This window comes from Callorhinchus milii, unplaced genomic scaffold (genome assembly GCF_018977255.1).
Source record: "Callorhinchus milii isolate IMCB2004 unplaced genomic scaffold, IMCB_Cmil_1.0 Scaffold3, whole genome shotgun sequence".
Taxonomy (NCBI): domain Eukaryota; kingdom Metazoa; phylum Chordata; class Chondrichthyes; order Chimaeriformes; family Callorhinchidae; genus Callorhinchus; species Callorhinchus milii.
Genome location: NW_024704744.1, coordinates 98,056,749 through 98,072,805, shown reverse-complemented (window position 1 = coordinate 98,072,805; position 16,057 = coordinate 98,056,749). Strand labels below are relative to the sequence as shown.

At 41.3% G+C, this 16,057-nt stretch overlaps 1 protein-coding gene across 1 annotated transcript in view; it reads right to left on the bottom strand.

The window, feature by feature from the left end:
* The window catches only part of ppp2r5a (protein phosphatase 2, regulatory subunit B', alpha isoform), a 49,844-nt gene extending 35,575 nt beyond the window's left edge, over positions 1–14,269 (bottom strand). The window contains exon 1 of the mRNA XM_042333018.1: positions 13,947–14,269. Coding sequence (XP_042188952.1) covers positions 13,947–14,106 — 160 coding nt within the window. The 5' untranslated portion in view covers positions 14,107–14,269. The remainder of the gene's footprint in view (positions 1–13,946) is intronic.
* Positions 14,270–16,057: the final 1,788 nt, after the last annotated feature.

The window sequence follows — 16,057 nt, the reverse complement described above, 5'->3', positions numbered from 1 at the left end:
CTCACAGAACAAATGTGGCCTACAACATCAGGTTTGTTGTCTAGACTGAATTCTTTACCAGTCACACATTGTAATCTATGCTCATACACACGCACACAGAAGCATGTTCCAAGTATTTTGCATACTTATCCTTTAAAGAGTTTTGATAATAACAGACCTCTGAATTTTCCCCCCACGTGTGCTGGGCTGCATTGCACTGGTCAAAAACAAAGCATAAAACACCCATAAAACGTTAGTTTCAAATGGATCCAATTTATCATAGCAAGCCTGGTTTAAGTACAAAATTGCACATTGATGTTATTTTTGGCTGAAAGCATCAATAGAATAGGGTCATTGCCAAACACGAGTTACTATTACCTCCACTTACAAAGATAACCACAAACCTCTTGACTTTATCACTCACAAATTATTGCTCAGCTCACAAGTGACATTACTTTAGCCAATGACCATCTTGCAATGCTTTAACTAAAAGCAATTGTTCACTGAAACTTTAAGGTGCAAGTGTGTCATTCCTTCAAAATCTCCATAAATTAAATATAAAATACAATTGAATACTTTGAAGTCTACACAACTTTTGCAGCACAAGACAATATGATGCATTCTTTTCACATAAATGGAATACAAGATTTGTCCCACCCATAACCACCCAACCAGAATGACTTTCTCACAACCACTGGCAGTTTAAAAATATATTAAAAGGTTTGCACTTCCTCTTGTCATCATCAAGTTCTAACTGTAACCACAGCAACTCCCTCACCATGAATGCCACTGGCATTCTGAATCATCAGCAATGGAGAAACAAGATTCACTTTTGTTACATTGCTTACTAAAACATATCCAATCCCCAAAATAAGAGCATGTAAGCTTCCCTGCAAAGATTGTTTTAATTACCGGGACATACCTTAATTCCATCATTGTATCCATACCCCAAATATCTGGGAAGGGTAGCGGTAGCTGGACAAGCATCATGAAGCTTGCCAAGCTGCGAGAAGTTTGCCAAGACAGTGCTCACAATAACCCAATGTGCACACTGGGATCCCCAAGCCTTGGCTCTTTCTGGGATGAGGTAAGCAGGTTGCTTCCCCTCCAATGAGATGTATACTCCATTGCAGACAAAGGAACATTTTCATGCACATGTGGACATGTCTAGTTTGGTTACCCTCAAGTGTGGTGATAGGTTTCCATGTGTGTCAGACACCTGGTCAATCGAAATAACATTGTTCAACCACAAAAGGACAAGTGGTTAATATTATCAAAATTAAACTGAGAAGTGACAATACGTAAACTTAACAAAAAAAACTTAAACCAAACCTGTTCTCTTCAATTGTGCACAACTATTCAAACATCTTAGTCAAGAGAATTTTTACTTAAAATATTCTTTCAGATAATCAGTTCACTCACAAAATACAGTTGAACCACTTTACAGTAAATCCTTTTGAGATGCTTTTACAACGTGACATGGCAATATATCAAATGTAAGGATTATTATTTAATTAGTTTATTATTAGAAGTAAAGATTTCTAAATATGACTTTTTTTATTATTTGAACCTCCAAAGCAGTCTTTTGGTAACTTATTTCTGGCTACCTAGCTGAAAAGATCTGCACAGCTGATGGAAGTTGCCCAAGTGAAATCTTGCATATTAAGCACCAGAATTACCTCTCAGTTAACTATAAAGAATATTGCCAGATGCACCATTTTATCAGGTCTCTTCCAGCTAGAAAATGTAACCCAGCAGAATCCCTGAGATTGCTTCTAACTGCATAATATTGTTTTTGTAGAACTCATATCCAAAATGCTTTTTGGGGTAAGGGAACACTTTACATTGCAAGGACTGCTTCCCTTCCTTCCTGCAGCATTCCCCTTTAACAGAACATTTAAAAAAGATGTTGATTTAAAAAAGGCAATGATTTCACAAATCAAAAAACTAAATAAGAACAAGTTAGATCTTAAAATTGCTTTCACAATACTATGATATCCATATAATAGAAGCTTATTTACATTAAAATGAGTGCCAAAAAAGGACCTGGAGCACATCTAAATTCTCCAAAAATTGCAAAGTATAAATATGCGCAATTTCCTTTTCTGTTCCCTGTAGGAACCTATTCTTGAAAATAAGTGGGCACTTCAGTTACTAGATTTGCATCCTTAAAACATTGTTGCTCTCCCACCCATTCCCAAATGGAGTTCATTAGAATCACAGAATTATACAGCACAGAAGGAGGTCATTCGACCCATCGTGTCTGTGCCGGCTCCCACTCCCCCTTTATAGTACTGCAAACTTGTCCTCCCCAAATAATTATCTACTTCTCTCTTAAAAGTTGTTATCGAACCGGCTTCCACTACCCTTTCAGGCAATGTATTCCAGGCAAATATATTACAAACCTATTTGTCTACCAAAAAAACAAGTTCATCAGATCAAAACCATTCCAAAGCACTTCACATAATGAATTCCTTTAAAGTGCATTGGCTGTTATCTGGGTAAAGGTAACAGCAAATTTACACCAACAATGTCCAACAAACTGGAAAAAGGCTAAATTGGCCATTTTTTAAGGTAAATTTGAACGAGGAAGTTATAGCAGCAATTTCAAAAACTGAACACTTGCGTAAGACAAATTATATGCTTGAACCCAAAATGTCGGGCCTAATAATATTCTGAAAAGCTTTAAATTTATAACAACTTTAACAGCTAATTTTTGAATGCTGGGAAGTAAGAGATTTCTATGTACAGTATTTTCATAGGAATGTATGTTCACTGATCAGCACTGCTTATAACAAAAAACAAATCTCAGTCAACTAATCAAGTTGGGAGAGGGGCAAGAGAAACAACCTGCATTTATATAGCGCCTTTACAAAGGACAACATCTTGGAAAGCTGCAGTTGGATGCCCAGCAAGGGAGAAGATGACTGTAGGTGCTATGAGATAGATTTTCGGGTAGATTTAAAGATAAAAAGGGTGCGAGAAGGAGGGACTGAGGCAAGGAGTTCCAAAAGTGTGGGGTTTAGAAAGAAGAGAAATGCTACTTTGTAAAATTAGGCTGCTTTTTTTTAATTTTACCACCATCCATTGTTATGTGCTTGCATATCTGAAGTATTTATATATTGCCCTCTCAAGGGAAAGGGTCTATTTAGGTTTCAAACATCAGATAATTACTGCATAATTATGCTTTGCATTCCCTAAACAAGAATGCTAGAGTTATCCCCACCGGGAACACTCATTGGATGGAAAACGCACAAAGTCATGACACACTGAATTCAGGAACACATTGTTTGTAATGGATGAACAGAAAATGTAATGAGTTACAGCATTATTACAGCCTTCATCTATTTTTTCTAACAGCAATACATCCTTCTAACGGGTTGCAGATCCAAGAGTTTGCAACTTCATTTGGGGATCCATTCAGCAAGACTGGCCTTGAATAAAACATATTTGGTTAAGAAATAATATTCACACAGGAGTGTGGATACAAGAAAAAGACAGACAGGTCATAAGGTGGTGCTTCAAATAAAGCAAAGCAATGAAAGGTTTTATACAAAATCCATATCCTAGCCCTTTAGCTGATGGACATCTGAAAACTGCAGGGATCTTTCAGTCTTTAAATGGCAGATCAGTACTCTGAAGAACAGCAGATATGATTGTCTATCAGGTTGGTGTTGGGTGCTCTTATCAGATTTATGACAAATGGCACCTGTGATATGTACCTAAATCAACAACAAAATTACATTTATATAGTGCCTTGGGAAGGACATCCCAAGGAGCTGAAAGGAAGGGAAAAAAAGGGTTAAAAACAGCTTTGGAAGAGAAAGGAAATAAAAACTTCCCTTCCATTCACCAAAAAAAGTCATCACTGGACAAAACCAACTGCCAGAATTCATTTTTTCCCCTCGATGACATAGTGCCACTGCGCTACTCTGAAAAAACATTTTGATAGCCTTCGTTTTTGACGAGAACTGAAAACGCATTTTGAAAGCCTGATTTACACTCTTAAACATCCACACTCAGGATGTCACTACGCATTACAGCAGAGTTGCAGCCATTACAGTATGCTGGCTTTGTCCAAAAAAAACAATCATTGAAACAGCAACAGTTGACAGTCTGCCTAGAACTCCTGCTTCGACTCAAGTCAATTGGTCACTTACTTCATGGCTGGTTTTCGGACATTACTGTGCACAGATTGCATTGGTCTATAAAATACATCATGACACTTTACAGTAGATCCCGTGCGTCAGCCTGGCACAGTGGTAGCACTCTAGCCTGAGTCAGAAGGTTGTGGATTCAAGCCTCATGTCAGATGACAATCCAATGCAGTGCTGAGGGGGCGGGGGATGCATTGTCGGAGGTCCGTCCTTTGGAATGAGACGTTAGACTGATGTTCCATCTGCCCGTTCAGGTCGATGTTAAAATATCCCATGGCACTATTCAAAAAGAGAGTTTCTCTCCCCCGTATCCTGGCCAACAATGCCGCGTTTCACCCACAAAATACAACCAATTCACTTTATGGTATATCCTGTGAAGCGCTTTGAGACGTCTCAACAACATGATAAAGCGCTATATCAAATGTTCGTTGCTACAACAGGTGGCACCTTTTATTTGAAACCTTATTACTGCGATTCAAAACATACATTTTAACAAGTATCAAAATCCTTCAACATAAGTTAATTTTGTTAAGTAGAATATTAAAGTCTCAATTTGTGCATTGATTCATGAAACAGCTCTGGCAGTCCTATTTAAGCAACGAGGAGAAAAAGCCCTGAGATTTTCTTAAATAGTTGTTTTTCAAGTTTGTAGCACTCCATAAAATAAAAATGCCATTCTGGTTCTGCCATATTTTGTCACACTGATCATAATATGCTCGAGGCAAATGTACTTTTTTGATGGTAACGGTGCTACAGTATTTTGTGTTTTGTTTCCTCTCCTTAAGGCACTACTCGAAAAGAGAAAGGGAGGTTCTCTCTTATGTCCAGACATTTCTTTTGGGTGTAAATGTGGAATAATGTATACTTTATTTAAAAGTACGAGACTCTCAGTGTTAATGTAAACTAGGGTCTCTGCTATCATTGTTTTCCCACACCCTTTGCCTTCTCTCACGGAGGAATCCTGTAGCATAGTTGTTAGAGCACTCGCCTCACAAGTGAGAGGACCCAGGTTCGATTACCAGGCAGGGCAAAACCATAGGTAAGTTTCCTTACTCCACACCACTGTTGACTGTCTGAGGGACACTGCTGTCGCGTTTCGCCCACAAAATACAGTCACTACACTTTACAGTATATTCTGTGAAGCACTTTGAGATGCATCAACGGCGTGATATCAAATGCAAGGATTAGTATTATTATTATTATAGTATATGTTAACATACCAAAATAAATTACAAGCAACACTGAATTTAGGAAAATCAGAAGGCCCAATAAAAATTTACATTTAAAAAATTCATTCTACATTCTTCAAGGTTGCATCGAGTGTTGGATAATCAACAATTAATCATCTCCAGTAAAAATTAAAACAATGACTTAGGTCAAGCTCTGAAATACTAATGGATACTATCATTACATCAAAAGTATAATCTGGCATTGAAAGGCAGATTAGTATTAAAAGATTATTACATTTTGTTTTTAAAAAACATTACTTGACTGTTTAAAGCACTTCAAATAGGAAAACATAATGGACTATGTGTGCATATTCTCCTGCATTTTCTAAAACATTCACCTTGAAGGCATTTCTACAATCCTGTTTAGGTCAACTTTTCCTACACATCTTGAGCTTCACTATGCGTCTGTTCTCCCAATGCTAAAGACCTCTCAGCTCCAGTATAAGCCACATCAGAAACACACCTTAGAAATTACTTATGACTTAAAGAGTGACAGTGACAATCACTCAATTACTTTTTTTCAACAAAATCAGGATTACAAATACAGGCAATGCAGCTCCTCAGAATTGTGCCACCATATGGTACATTTGTCACCCAACATTACTGTCGCTTTCAACCCTTCAAAATGTCAGGCAAATTTCAGAAAATAATCCAGCTCTGCAATTCGTTTTATTTTCGTCCAAACCCACAAATTGAATTCAATTTGGAATCGGCTGTATAACTTTTCTTTCAAAATAGGGCTATATAATGAATGTTTTCAGACAAGTGAACCACAGGTATAAATATTAGAGCAGACATTTCAATCAGCCAGTCTTAATAGAGATTTTGTTAATTCCTGGCCAAACTATTAAGCGATGCAACTAATATTACTTCATGCAGCAAGGGTTAGAGAGAACAAAAAGTTGCTTTTTATTTTAAAAAAGGTGCTTTTCATGTAAAAAGTGCTTTAAAGAATGCACGTAATAAAGTAAAGTCGTTAAGAAGGTATATGTGGCAGTTATTCTGGGCCAGCAGAATGCCACAAATGATGAGCAGCTTATTAATTTGAATTAGGAAGCAATATAAGTAAAATTAATAAGGAGAAAAATTCCAGCTTCATTTGAAATAGCAGCAGAGCAGGGGTGGATGAAGAGGTCCCTTAACATGCTTCTGAATCACAAAACAGATGGGATCTAAATTAAGGATTCAATTTAAAAAAAGTTGATCTGGATATAAATAAGCCATTATATTTACCACTTATGCATTATAGGCAAAGATGGCAGCCAATTTGCACCACAGACAACTGGATGAATAGTCTATTTTTTTAAGACCATAGGACTCATCTTGCTGAGTAAGTGTGTACAGGAATGAATCCAAGAAATTAAATGCTACATTGAAGAACACAATATTGGTCAACATTATTCTAGTACTTGACCTCTTTTTTATTGCAAAACAGACTTTCTTTGTCCCAGTAAAAGACATTAGTTTTCAAAATGAGGAATCAAACAAATAGATGAGGTGCACATTATTACAGTTCAACATCAAAAGACAAAAGCCATTTTGTTTAGCTCTCGACTTGATTCTATTAACAATAACTTGCTGAACCTAGCCGTACATAATGTCAGCATTCAACCCGAAGCTAAGTCTCCAACTTAAAATTAGATCACCAGGATTGACAAGTGGACCATCACAAATACAACTTAACCACTCCTTCATCAAAGCTCTCAACATTCTTTACACACCAACTCTACAAGTTCCATCGCACCCAATGTTCATTTCTCCTTTATTAGCCATATTTATCTGGCTCCATTTCCCTTAGGAGTTTAAAATCAATGGCCCATTTTTTTCAGCTTCTACATCCTAATCTCTATCCACATTATCTGGTTTCTGACCCCAATTTGCTGCTCATTTTCTCTACTCCCATGTCAGAGACCAAGACCTTGTCCTATGTAACTCAGTTTTCACAAAATACAACAGTTCTCATGCTACCCTGCTCACCGATTTTAACAAATCTCTCAATTCCTCCAACTTCTGGCTCCATGTCCGCTGTTTGAAATGTGACTCAATAAAGTTGTTTTATAACATTTAAAAGAAGTCCCACCTGCCTGGAAGAATGACACTAATCAAAAAGGGAGTTTCTTCCGCTGTCCTGATCAACCATCGTCCAGATAAAATAGGTCATTCACTGTTTGTTTGTGAAATATTGTGTGCAAATAAGCTGCCAAATTCATCACACTTTACAGAAAAACCTATGAACTTTGAGACAGTTTGTCGAGATGAGTGCTATTCCAAATGCAAAGATTATGATCCTGGAAGTGTTTAGATATGTTGTATATCGATATATAAAAAATGTAATAAACTTAACCTATGAATTCAAGTTCCAATTTGGGACTTGAAGCAACTACTCTCTGATCCAGAGTTAGTTACCAATTGAGCCAATATAATTGTTGCTGTTTGTGGGGACATAGCTGTGCGTAGTTGACTGCTATCATCGCCCACAAACCACATAATCACTCCACTTTACAGTACTGTGAAGCTTTGGGGCATTCTCTTTGACCGTGCCTTCAGCTCCCCTCTCGACTCTCTACCCCCTCCTCGCTTCTTCCCTTCCCTCACCCTGACCATTTCCCCCCTGCTCGGGTCCTGACCCAACTGTACAGCGCCTTGGGACGTCCTCCCGACGTGAAAGGCGCTCTATAAATGGGATCTTGTTGTGTTGTTCTCCTTAAGTGAAAGACACTATACTAAATATGAAGATTATTTTTATATTATATATTATCTACTTTGACACTTCAGTTCAGTACTGGAGGAGCACTATATTGTTATGCTGTCCTTCTGGTGAAATGCTTAAAAAATCCAGAATTTGTTTTGGGAATGTTCAAGTGGACACGCACAGCAAATATTACTTCTATATTTTCACGTTTCCTCTCAAGATCTTTTAACCACATACATCCTCTGTTACATAAACAGTAGGCTAGGATCTCTCCAAGAACAATTGCCTGTATCAATGCCTGTATCAGCTGACATCTGTAATTGCTCTGAACAAAACTACCCCACAACAACAACAAAATTACATTTGTATAGCACCTTTCAAGTCGAGAGGACATCCCAAGGCGCTGGACTGTCAAGAGTTTCGGATGCAAGCTGGGGGTCAGGATCAGGATGGGTGGAGGGCAGGAGGGGTGAAGCAGGGTGATCAAAAGCACGGTCAAAGAGGAGGGTCTTGAAGGAGGCAAGGAAGGGGACAAGGCGGAGGGACTGCGGGATGGAGTTCCAGACGGTGGGGGCAAGATTGCCAGAAGGCCTGACCGCCAATGGTGGGGCAAGCGAGGCGGGTCCATGAAGCAGGCCGGAGCCCGCTGAACAGAGGGAGCAGACAGGATGGTAGGAGGTTAGGAGGTCACTGAGGTAGGGGGAGCAAGACCATGGAGGGTTTTGAAGGCAAGAACCAGGATCATGAACGGGAAGCAAGTGAAGTCGGGCGAGGATGTGGGTGATAGGGTCACGGAGCGGAGCCTGGAGCAGGAGAAGACCCGGGCTGCAGAGTTCTGGATGATCTGCAGCCTATGGAGGGAGGAGTTGGGGAGGCCGACAAGCAAGGAGTTTGAACAACCACAGAGAAGTATTCCATCAACACTAAGTGATTAACCAAAGGACAATGAAATTCAGAACAACCTGCATTTGGCAGATTTGAGAATTAACCAACACTCATTCTGGAATCCACAAGGAGATAATAATAATAAATTATTTTGGTATGCCACCTTTCATGTTGGGAGGACATCCCAAAGCACTTCACAAGATTTACTGTGAAGTGGAGTTACTGGAATGGAGTTAGAAATAGTATTTGTTGATAAACATGATAGCCCAATTGCGCACAGCAATGTCCCACAAACAGCCATGAAACAACAAAAATGCAGGGGGAAAAAAACACAGCTTTCTTACCCTGCCACCTACATCAATCTTTAACTGAGACAGTTGACAGCAACATGTACAGAGGCCTCCAACTGTAACTCAACGTACCCACTTGTAACAAGTACTCAAAACATATTTCCTCTAAACTGCTGCAACATTTCTATAATTTACCACAAATTATAATAAGCATTTTTGACTCAGTTCATTTGTTCAAGCACAGAAAGTAAAGCATTGCAAATTCTCAATACCCAAAGCTAAACATGAATTTACTCTGTGCCCGTTGTAAGCCTCTTAATACTAGCTAGTAAAACAATAAATGTATACAAGCAGGACAGATGATCAGCCAGATATTTTGTTTTCATCAACAGCGCATTTCTTAATTTTTAAATCTTTTAACATCTGCACAGTAAATTCAAAAAACAATTTTAAAAACTCTTTCCAATACATATACAAGCAATTTCTCACTTCAAAATTCCCAACCTGCTTTTCCATTAAATCCACACATAGTAAGAAACTCCTTGTCATCAGAATATTTTATCAAAATACAAAATTTAAAAAAATCAAAATGTAAATCCCATAGAAAAAAAATAGAAAAAATAAGCTATCATTTGACTATCCAAAATACTCAAATAGATTAAGGTATGAAAGCAAATGCATCATTCTGAGGGCAACTGACAATGATTCCCATTAGACTCCAAAACATCTGAGCATCGCATCATTCAGTTGTGCACTCAAGCCAGTTCAACCGAAAATATGTGCACTGCAAAGAACTGACAGTCCAACCTAATTAGGACCTTGTTGAAGAACTCTATTGCCATGTTCACACTCAATTAAAAGAATCTGACTGTATGAACACATCAATCTCCAAGTAGAAACGCCCATCAAGGTTTTGTTATTCTATCCAAACAACCAATAACAAAAAAACTACTGAACACAAAAAAAATTAATAATGCATATGTTATGGCATTGGGAGTTTTTAAACAAAATTATATTTCCAGTAACCTCTCTATATTAAAGATTAACATCTCGCCTAACTTTCTTTCATTCCCTCTTTTCTCCTCTCCCCCCACACCCCATACTTTTTTTTAATCCAGATTACATTGCATGCATTGTCAGAGGAGCCGTCCTTCAGAAGAAATGTTGCACCATGATCCCGTCTGCCTGTTCAGGTGGATATTAAAGATCCAATGGCACTATTCGAAAATAGAACGGCATTTCAACCAGTGCCCTGGCCAACAATCTCCCAAATAAAATTGGTCATTCACCTCATGGTTGTTTGTGGGACATTGCTGTGGGTAAACTGGCTGTCCCACGAACCTACAAAATAGTCACCACAGCTCATAATAAACACTGATTGTCCAGCGCCTTGGGACGTCCTCCCGACGTGAAAGGAGCTATACAAATGTAATTTTGTTGTTGTAAATCCCATGAATCACTTCAAGATGTCCTGTTAACGTGAAAGGCACTATAGCAAATGAAAGGATTATTATCACTGATACTCAGATTCACTTAACCTAAAAATCTACAAAGCAAGATGACTTCCAAAATTCATTCCTTAAATTATGTTAATTTGGGATTGCTGGGAAAGGGCTGCAATGTCGGAGGTGCTCTACTGCAGTTGAGACAAAGGTCCCATCTGCTTGTTCTGATGGCATTAGTTTCATGGTGGTATTGGAAAAGAAAAAGGATCTTATCGAGGTTTCCCCTCGATATCCTGACCAACAAGTATACAAATAAAATTGGCCATTCCCCTCAGGGCTGCTTGTGGAACTTGGATGCTGCTTTCATCCTCAAATACACAACCATTGCACTTAAAGCAATTCCTGTGAAGGATTTTAAAACAGTGATGACATGATAACACGCTATGTCAAATGCAGTAATCATTAATATCTTTCTACAGCCTCTGTAACCAATATCTTACTTTAAAAAAATTGCATGGTGATTTATAAATATATAAATCATACCAGACAACACACAGTTTTCTTTTAAAAACTGAAACAAAATATCTGAAAATTAGCAACCCCCAAAAAAGTAAAATTCTGAACAAACGGGTAGACATAAAACTTGGGTAAAACGTTTTCAGTGAAGGCTTATATCTTGTTATTTTTGTCAAGACTACAATGTCACAATGAGAAGTCACTATAGCACATATGTATACAATGTACTCTGAAGCATTTGCACAACTTTTCAAAAGGCAACTATACTGTATCGCTAACAGTCCAATTTATTCTCTTTGTTGCAGATGAAGTTTATAAACACCTATTAATAACTGCACTCTGTGGGCCCTCGTGTAGGCTCCTACCAGCCCAACTCTCCAAGGGTGCACCAACACCGCACTGTGATGGCCAGCTTTCACAGTATCCGCATGTAGGCCTGCTTTGGTGAATGAGCAGGAGATAGTGATGTTTAAGATACAGTAGCTTTGAGCAGAAAAAACTGCCAAAAAACGCCAGTAAATGGATTCCAGGTATTAATTACACAACTAGAAATTCCGGCCAGCCAAAGCGTCTCTCTCTCTCTCGCGCAACCACCACCCCCCCCACCCCCCACCCTCCCCCATTAGTAGGGCTAGCCAAGGTTTAAGTGTAATTACATTTTTTCTCACTGTCAGGATTTAGATTGTTCAATACAAACAGCAATACCTGTAGTTTATTAAGGCACACTTATCACTGATACTACATCCATGATTCATAATTGGTTATATAAAGCATTTCCTGATATGCAATATATGGATGGCTACAGTAATACAACATTTGAATTCATATTTAAACACTTTACTATAACCATCTAAAATAAACAAAGGGATATTTTCTTCCACAATTGTTTCTTTTGATAAACATTCTCTTGTGCTGTTGACATAAACAATTTCAATGCAAGCACCAAGTACCAAAGAAGAGGGGATAATTTCATCCCAAGTGGAAGACCGTCAAGAAAAAAAAGGAAAAAGTAATATACACATTTTTTTAAAAAAAGAAAGGACTGCACTCTAAAACGTTTCTTTCACAAATAGATATATGGAGGTGGGGGAAGGGGAGTTACGAAATTAAAATAACTATTTGTATAATTTGAAACCAGAAGAGAAAAGGTTATTTACTATATATCCATCATGTGACTTTGGAACTATAAATGTTTTTACAACATTCCTAAAGGGCAACAGATTGAAGCATCAGGAAAGAGATGTCTTTCAGCATCATGAAATAGCAACTGGTTATCACTGCATTCATTCCATTGAATATTATTAAAAGTATTAAAAGCTGTTCTGAAGTCTGATATTTATGTAATAATTCACTGTTATGGTTTAGTTCCATTGCATTCAACAGTTATGACTGGTTTGTGAAATTATTAATATTTGCTATGAAACAAAGTACAGTAACGTCTAAAACATTCAGACAAATTAGTGCATGTCAAATTGTGGTGAAAGAACAATGCAACATTTTCAAAATAATGTATGTACATCAAATGTATTGTCATCATTTTGAAGCATTTGAAACACTGCAATGATTGTTCAAACCCAATGTTTGCAAATGTGACAGTTGCTAAATTATCAAAATAGTCAATCCTCTTTACAGTACATCCTGAAACACTCTGAGACATCCCAACGACATGATAAGGTGTTATATCAAATGAAGGATTATTATCAACTCTTCCTTTCCAAAAAAAATTGTCATCTTAGAAACTTAAGAAAGAAACAGATAAAAGGCAAAACCTCACTACTTTACTGGAAAGGGAAATTAAATTTGGGAATCTATTTTACCTTTATTTCTTAATGAACATCTTCAAATAAGGAATTAATTACGCAATATGAACTCTTCCTATTTGCCAAGGGAAATACGTCACAATAACCTGAGGGAACTCCAGTCTGATATGATCTCCGATGTGAGTTTCTGCTCATCCCGTAGGAAGTATAACAGGACCTCATGAATAAATCTTAAGAAATACTGCAAATTGGACTCTCCCAGTGTCTGAGCCCCAGTACCTTTCAGAGAATGTAAGTGAGGGATAAAATCTCTGAACTTCAACATTTTTCAGAGGGGAAAATGTACTTTTGAAATGGGGGCAAGAGCTCCAAATCTCTGTACCTTTGAGGAGAGAAAGAGGGTAAAAGTTCTGAATGCCTGTTACTTCTGAGATGAAGGGAAATGGTGGGTGGGTGGGGGGGGGGGGGGTGGAGGGTAAAAGCTCTAAATTTTGAAATCTTCGAAGGGAGGCAAGCAAAAGCTCTGAATTTCCACATCGCTGGAGGGGAGAGTGAACGGGGGGATGAAGTATAGTCAATTCACTTGACAGTATATTCTGCGAAGCGCTTCCGGACATCTCAACGACGTGATAATAATAATAATAATAAGCCGCTTTATCAAATGCAAGGATTATTATCATTATAGCAGCTCTGTATTTCCACATCTCTGAGAGAAAGAGTGAATGTGTGCATGTGTGTGTGTGTGTGTGTGGTGGTGGGGGGGTACAAGCTCTGGATTTTCATCATCTCTGAGGGGAGGGGAAGAGTGAGTGAGTGAGTGTGTGTGTGGTGGGGGGGTACAAGCTCTGGATTTTCATCATCTCTGAGGGGAGGGGAAGAGTGAGTGAGTGAGTGAGTGAGTGAGTGTGTGTGTGTGGTGGTGGGGGGGGGTACAAGCTCTGGATTCCCACACCTTTGAGGAGGTGGGGGTGCGAATGGTAAAGCTGTGCCTACCTTTGAAGGGCGGGAGAGGCAGGATCTCGATGGGGCTGCTCCGGCTCCTGAACTGCGACGATCCCTGCGATCTCTTCTGCTTGGCCGCCTTCCGCACCGATTTCTTGGTGAAGCCGTCCACCTTTTCCGCCGCCGTCACCACGGCGGTGGGCGACGACATCTTCTTGTGCTTCCCCTTCCTCCCCTTCCTTCCTTCCTTCCTTCCCCTCGTCCTCCTCCTCTTCTCCTCCTCGAGAGAGAGAGAGAGAGAGAAAAAAAAGCGGCGCGGCTTCAGCGACCGCACCGACAAACCGAGTCCCAGCAGCAGCGACGGCGGCGGCGACGACGACGGCGGCTCCTCCCGTTAAAAGCGGCCCCAACGAAGGAGTGAAGAGCAGCCGCCGCTCACTCTCTCTCTCTCTTTCTTTCTCACTCACTCACTCCTTCCTTCACTTCGACGCGGCCCTCGCCGGCCCCGAGTGAGTGGCCCCCCAATAATAAACGCCCGGGGCCCGGGGGGTGGGGGGGGGGCCGGTAAAAAAATAATAATAATAAAAACAAGTCCACTGTCAAAGACGAGGGGAAAGGAAGGGAGGAAGGAAGGGAGGAGGGAGGGAGAGAGAGAGAGAGAGGGAATAATAATAATAATATTTTTTTTGAGAAAGTGATACTGAAATTTTTTTTAAAAAAAAAAGTAAATGTGACGAGCTCGACCTTCCCTTCCCTCCTCCCTTCCCTCTCTCTCTGTCTACCTACCTACCCCCGGGGCCGAGACCTGACCCCCCCGCCCCCCCCAACCCCCTTTTTTTCCCACTCTTCACCCCACCCCCCCCCAACAGCTTAAGCCGACACTCGCTTCTCCACAGGGCCGACGAGCCCTCTCTCTCTCCCCCCCCTCCCCTTCGCTCGGCTCTCTCGCCGACACTAACACGGCGCTGTCAGCCCCCGCCACCCGTCGCCTCTGCTCACCGCTGCCGACTGCTTGTCCATGGACAGCCTTTTGTGTTTTATTTTTCTCTCTCTCTCACCCCCCCACCACCCCAACCACCTCACACCCGCTCACCACCTCCACCCCTTCCCCCACTCACCCGCTTCTCCCCTCACAACAACAACAACAATAAATAAATAAATAATAATAATAAACCACACCAACCTGAGAGAGAGAGGGAGGGAGAGAGGGAGGGTGGGTGGGAGGGAGGGGAAGGAGAGCGGGGGGGGGGGGGGTTAGTTGCTCGGGGTGGGGGGGGGGAGGGTTTTTGCTGTACGATGGCCGGGATGGGACGGGACGGGATGGCCTCCCGTTCCCTCTCCTCTCTTCTCCTGTGCCCTTCTCGTTATTCGGGACGGAGCCCCCAACCGCGACCGGTTTTTTTTTTTTGGGGGGGGGGAATAATAAACGAGAAGCGGGAAGGAGGAGCGTGAGAAAGAGAGAGAGAGACGGGGTGGGTGGGGGGGGGAGAGGAGGAAGGTGTGAGGGGGGGGGGGGTTTAAAAAAAACCGTCACCGAGCGTTGTCGTCGCCTCACTCACTCACTCACTCGCTCGCTCACTGACTGACTGCATTAGACGCGCATGCGCGCGATTCCTCCCGCGCGGGCGCGCTCGCTCGCTCACTGACTGACGGCATTAGACGCGCATGCGCGCGATTCCTCCCGCGCAGGCGCGCTCGCTCGCTCCCCCCCCCTTTCACCGACCTGAAGGAAGGGCGGGGCGGAGACACCTCCGATTGACGGCTCCCGACACCCAATCGCCAAAGCAGGGGACGGCAGCCCGCGCTGACGTCACCGGCCCGATCCGGCCAATCAGAGACGGGCGATGGGCGGGGCACCCGGGAGGCGGGCGGCGGCGGAGGAGGAGGAGGAGGAGGAGGGGCCCCAAGTCTGACGTCGGGCTTCCCGCAGGCGGGAGGGGCGCCGTCATTCATGAAGAGCCCCACGTGACGCAGCGGGTTGGTGTGATTGACAGGTCGGGAAATAGGATACACAAGGGGGGCGGGGCGAGGGGGGGGGGTCGTAGAGGCAATGTGGGGGCCATGAGGATAGGCTGCACAGTGCTGCAATAACAACAACAACAACAACAATAATAATAATCCCTGCCTTTGACCCGGCGCCTGATCACGTCTTCGCTACGTCT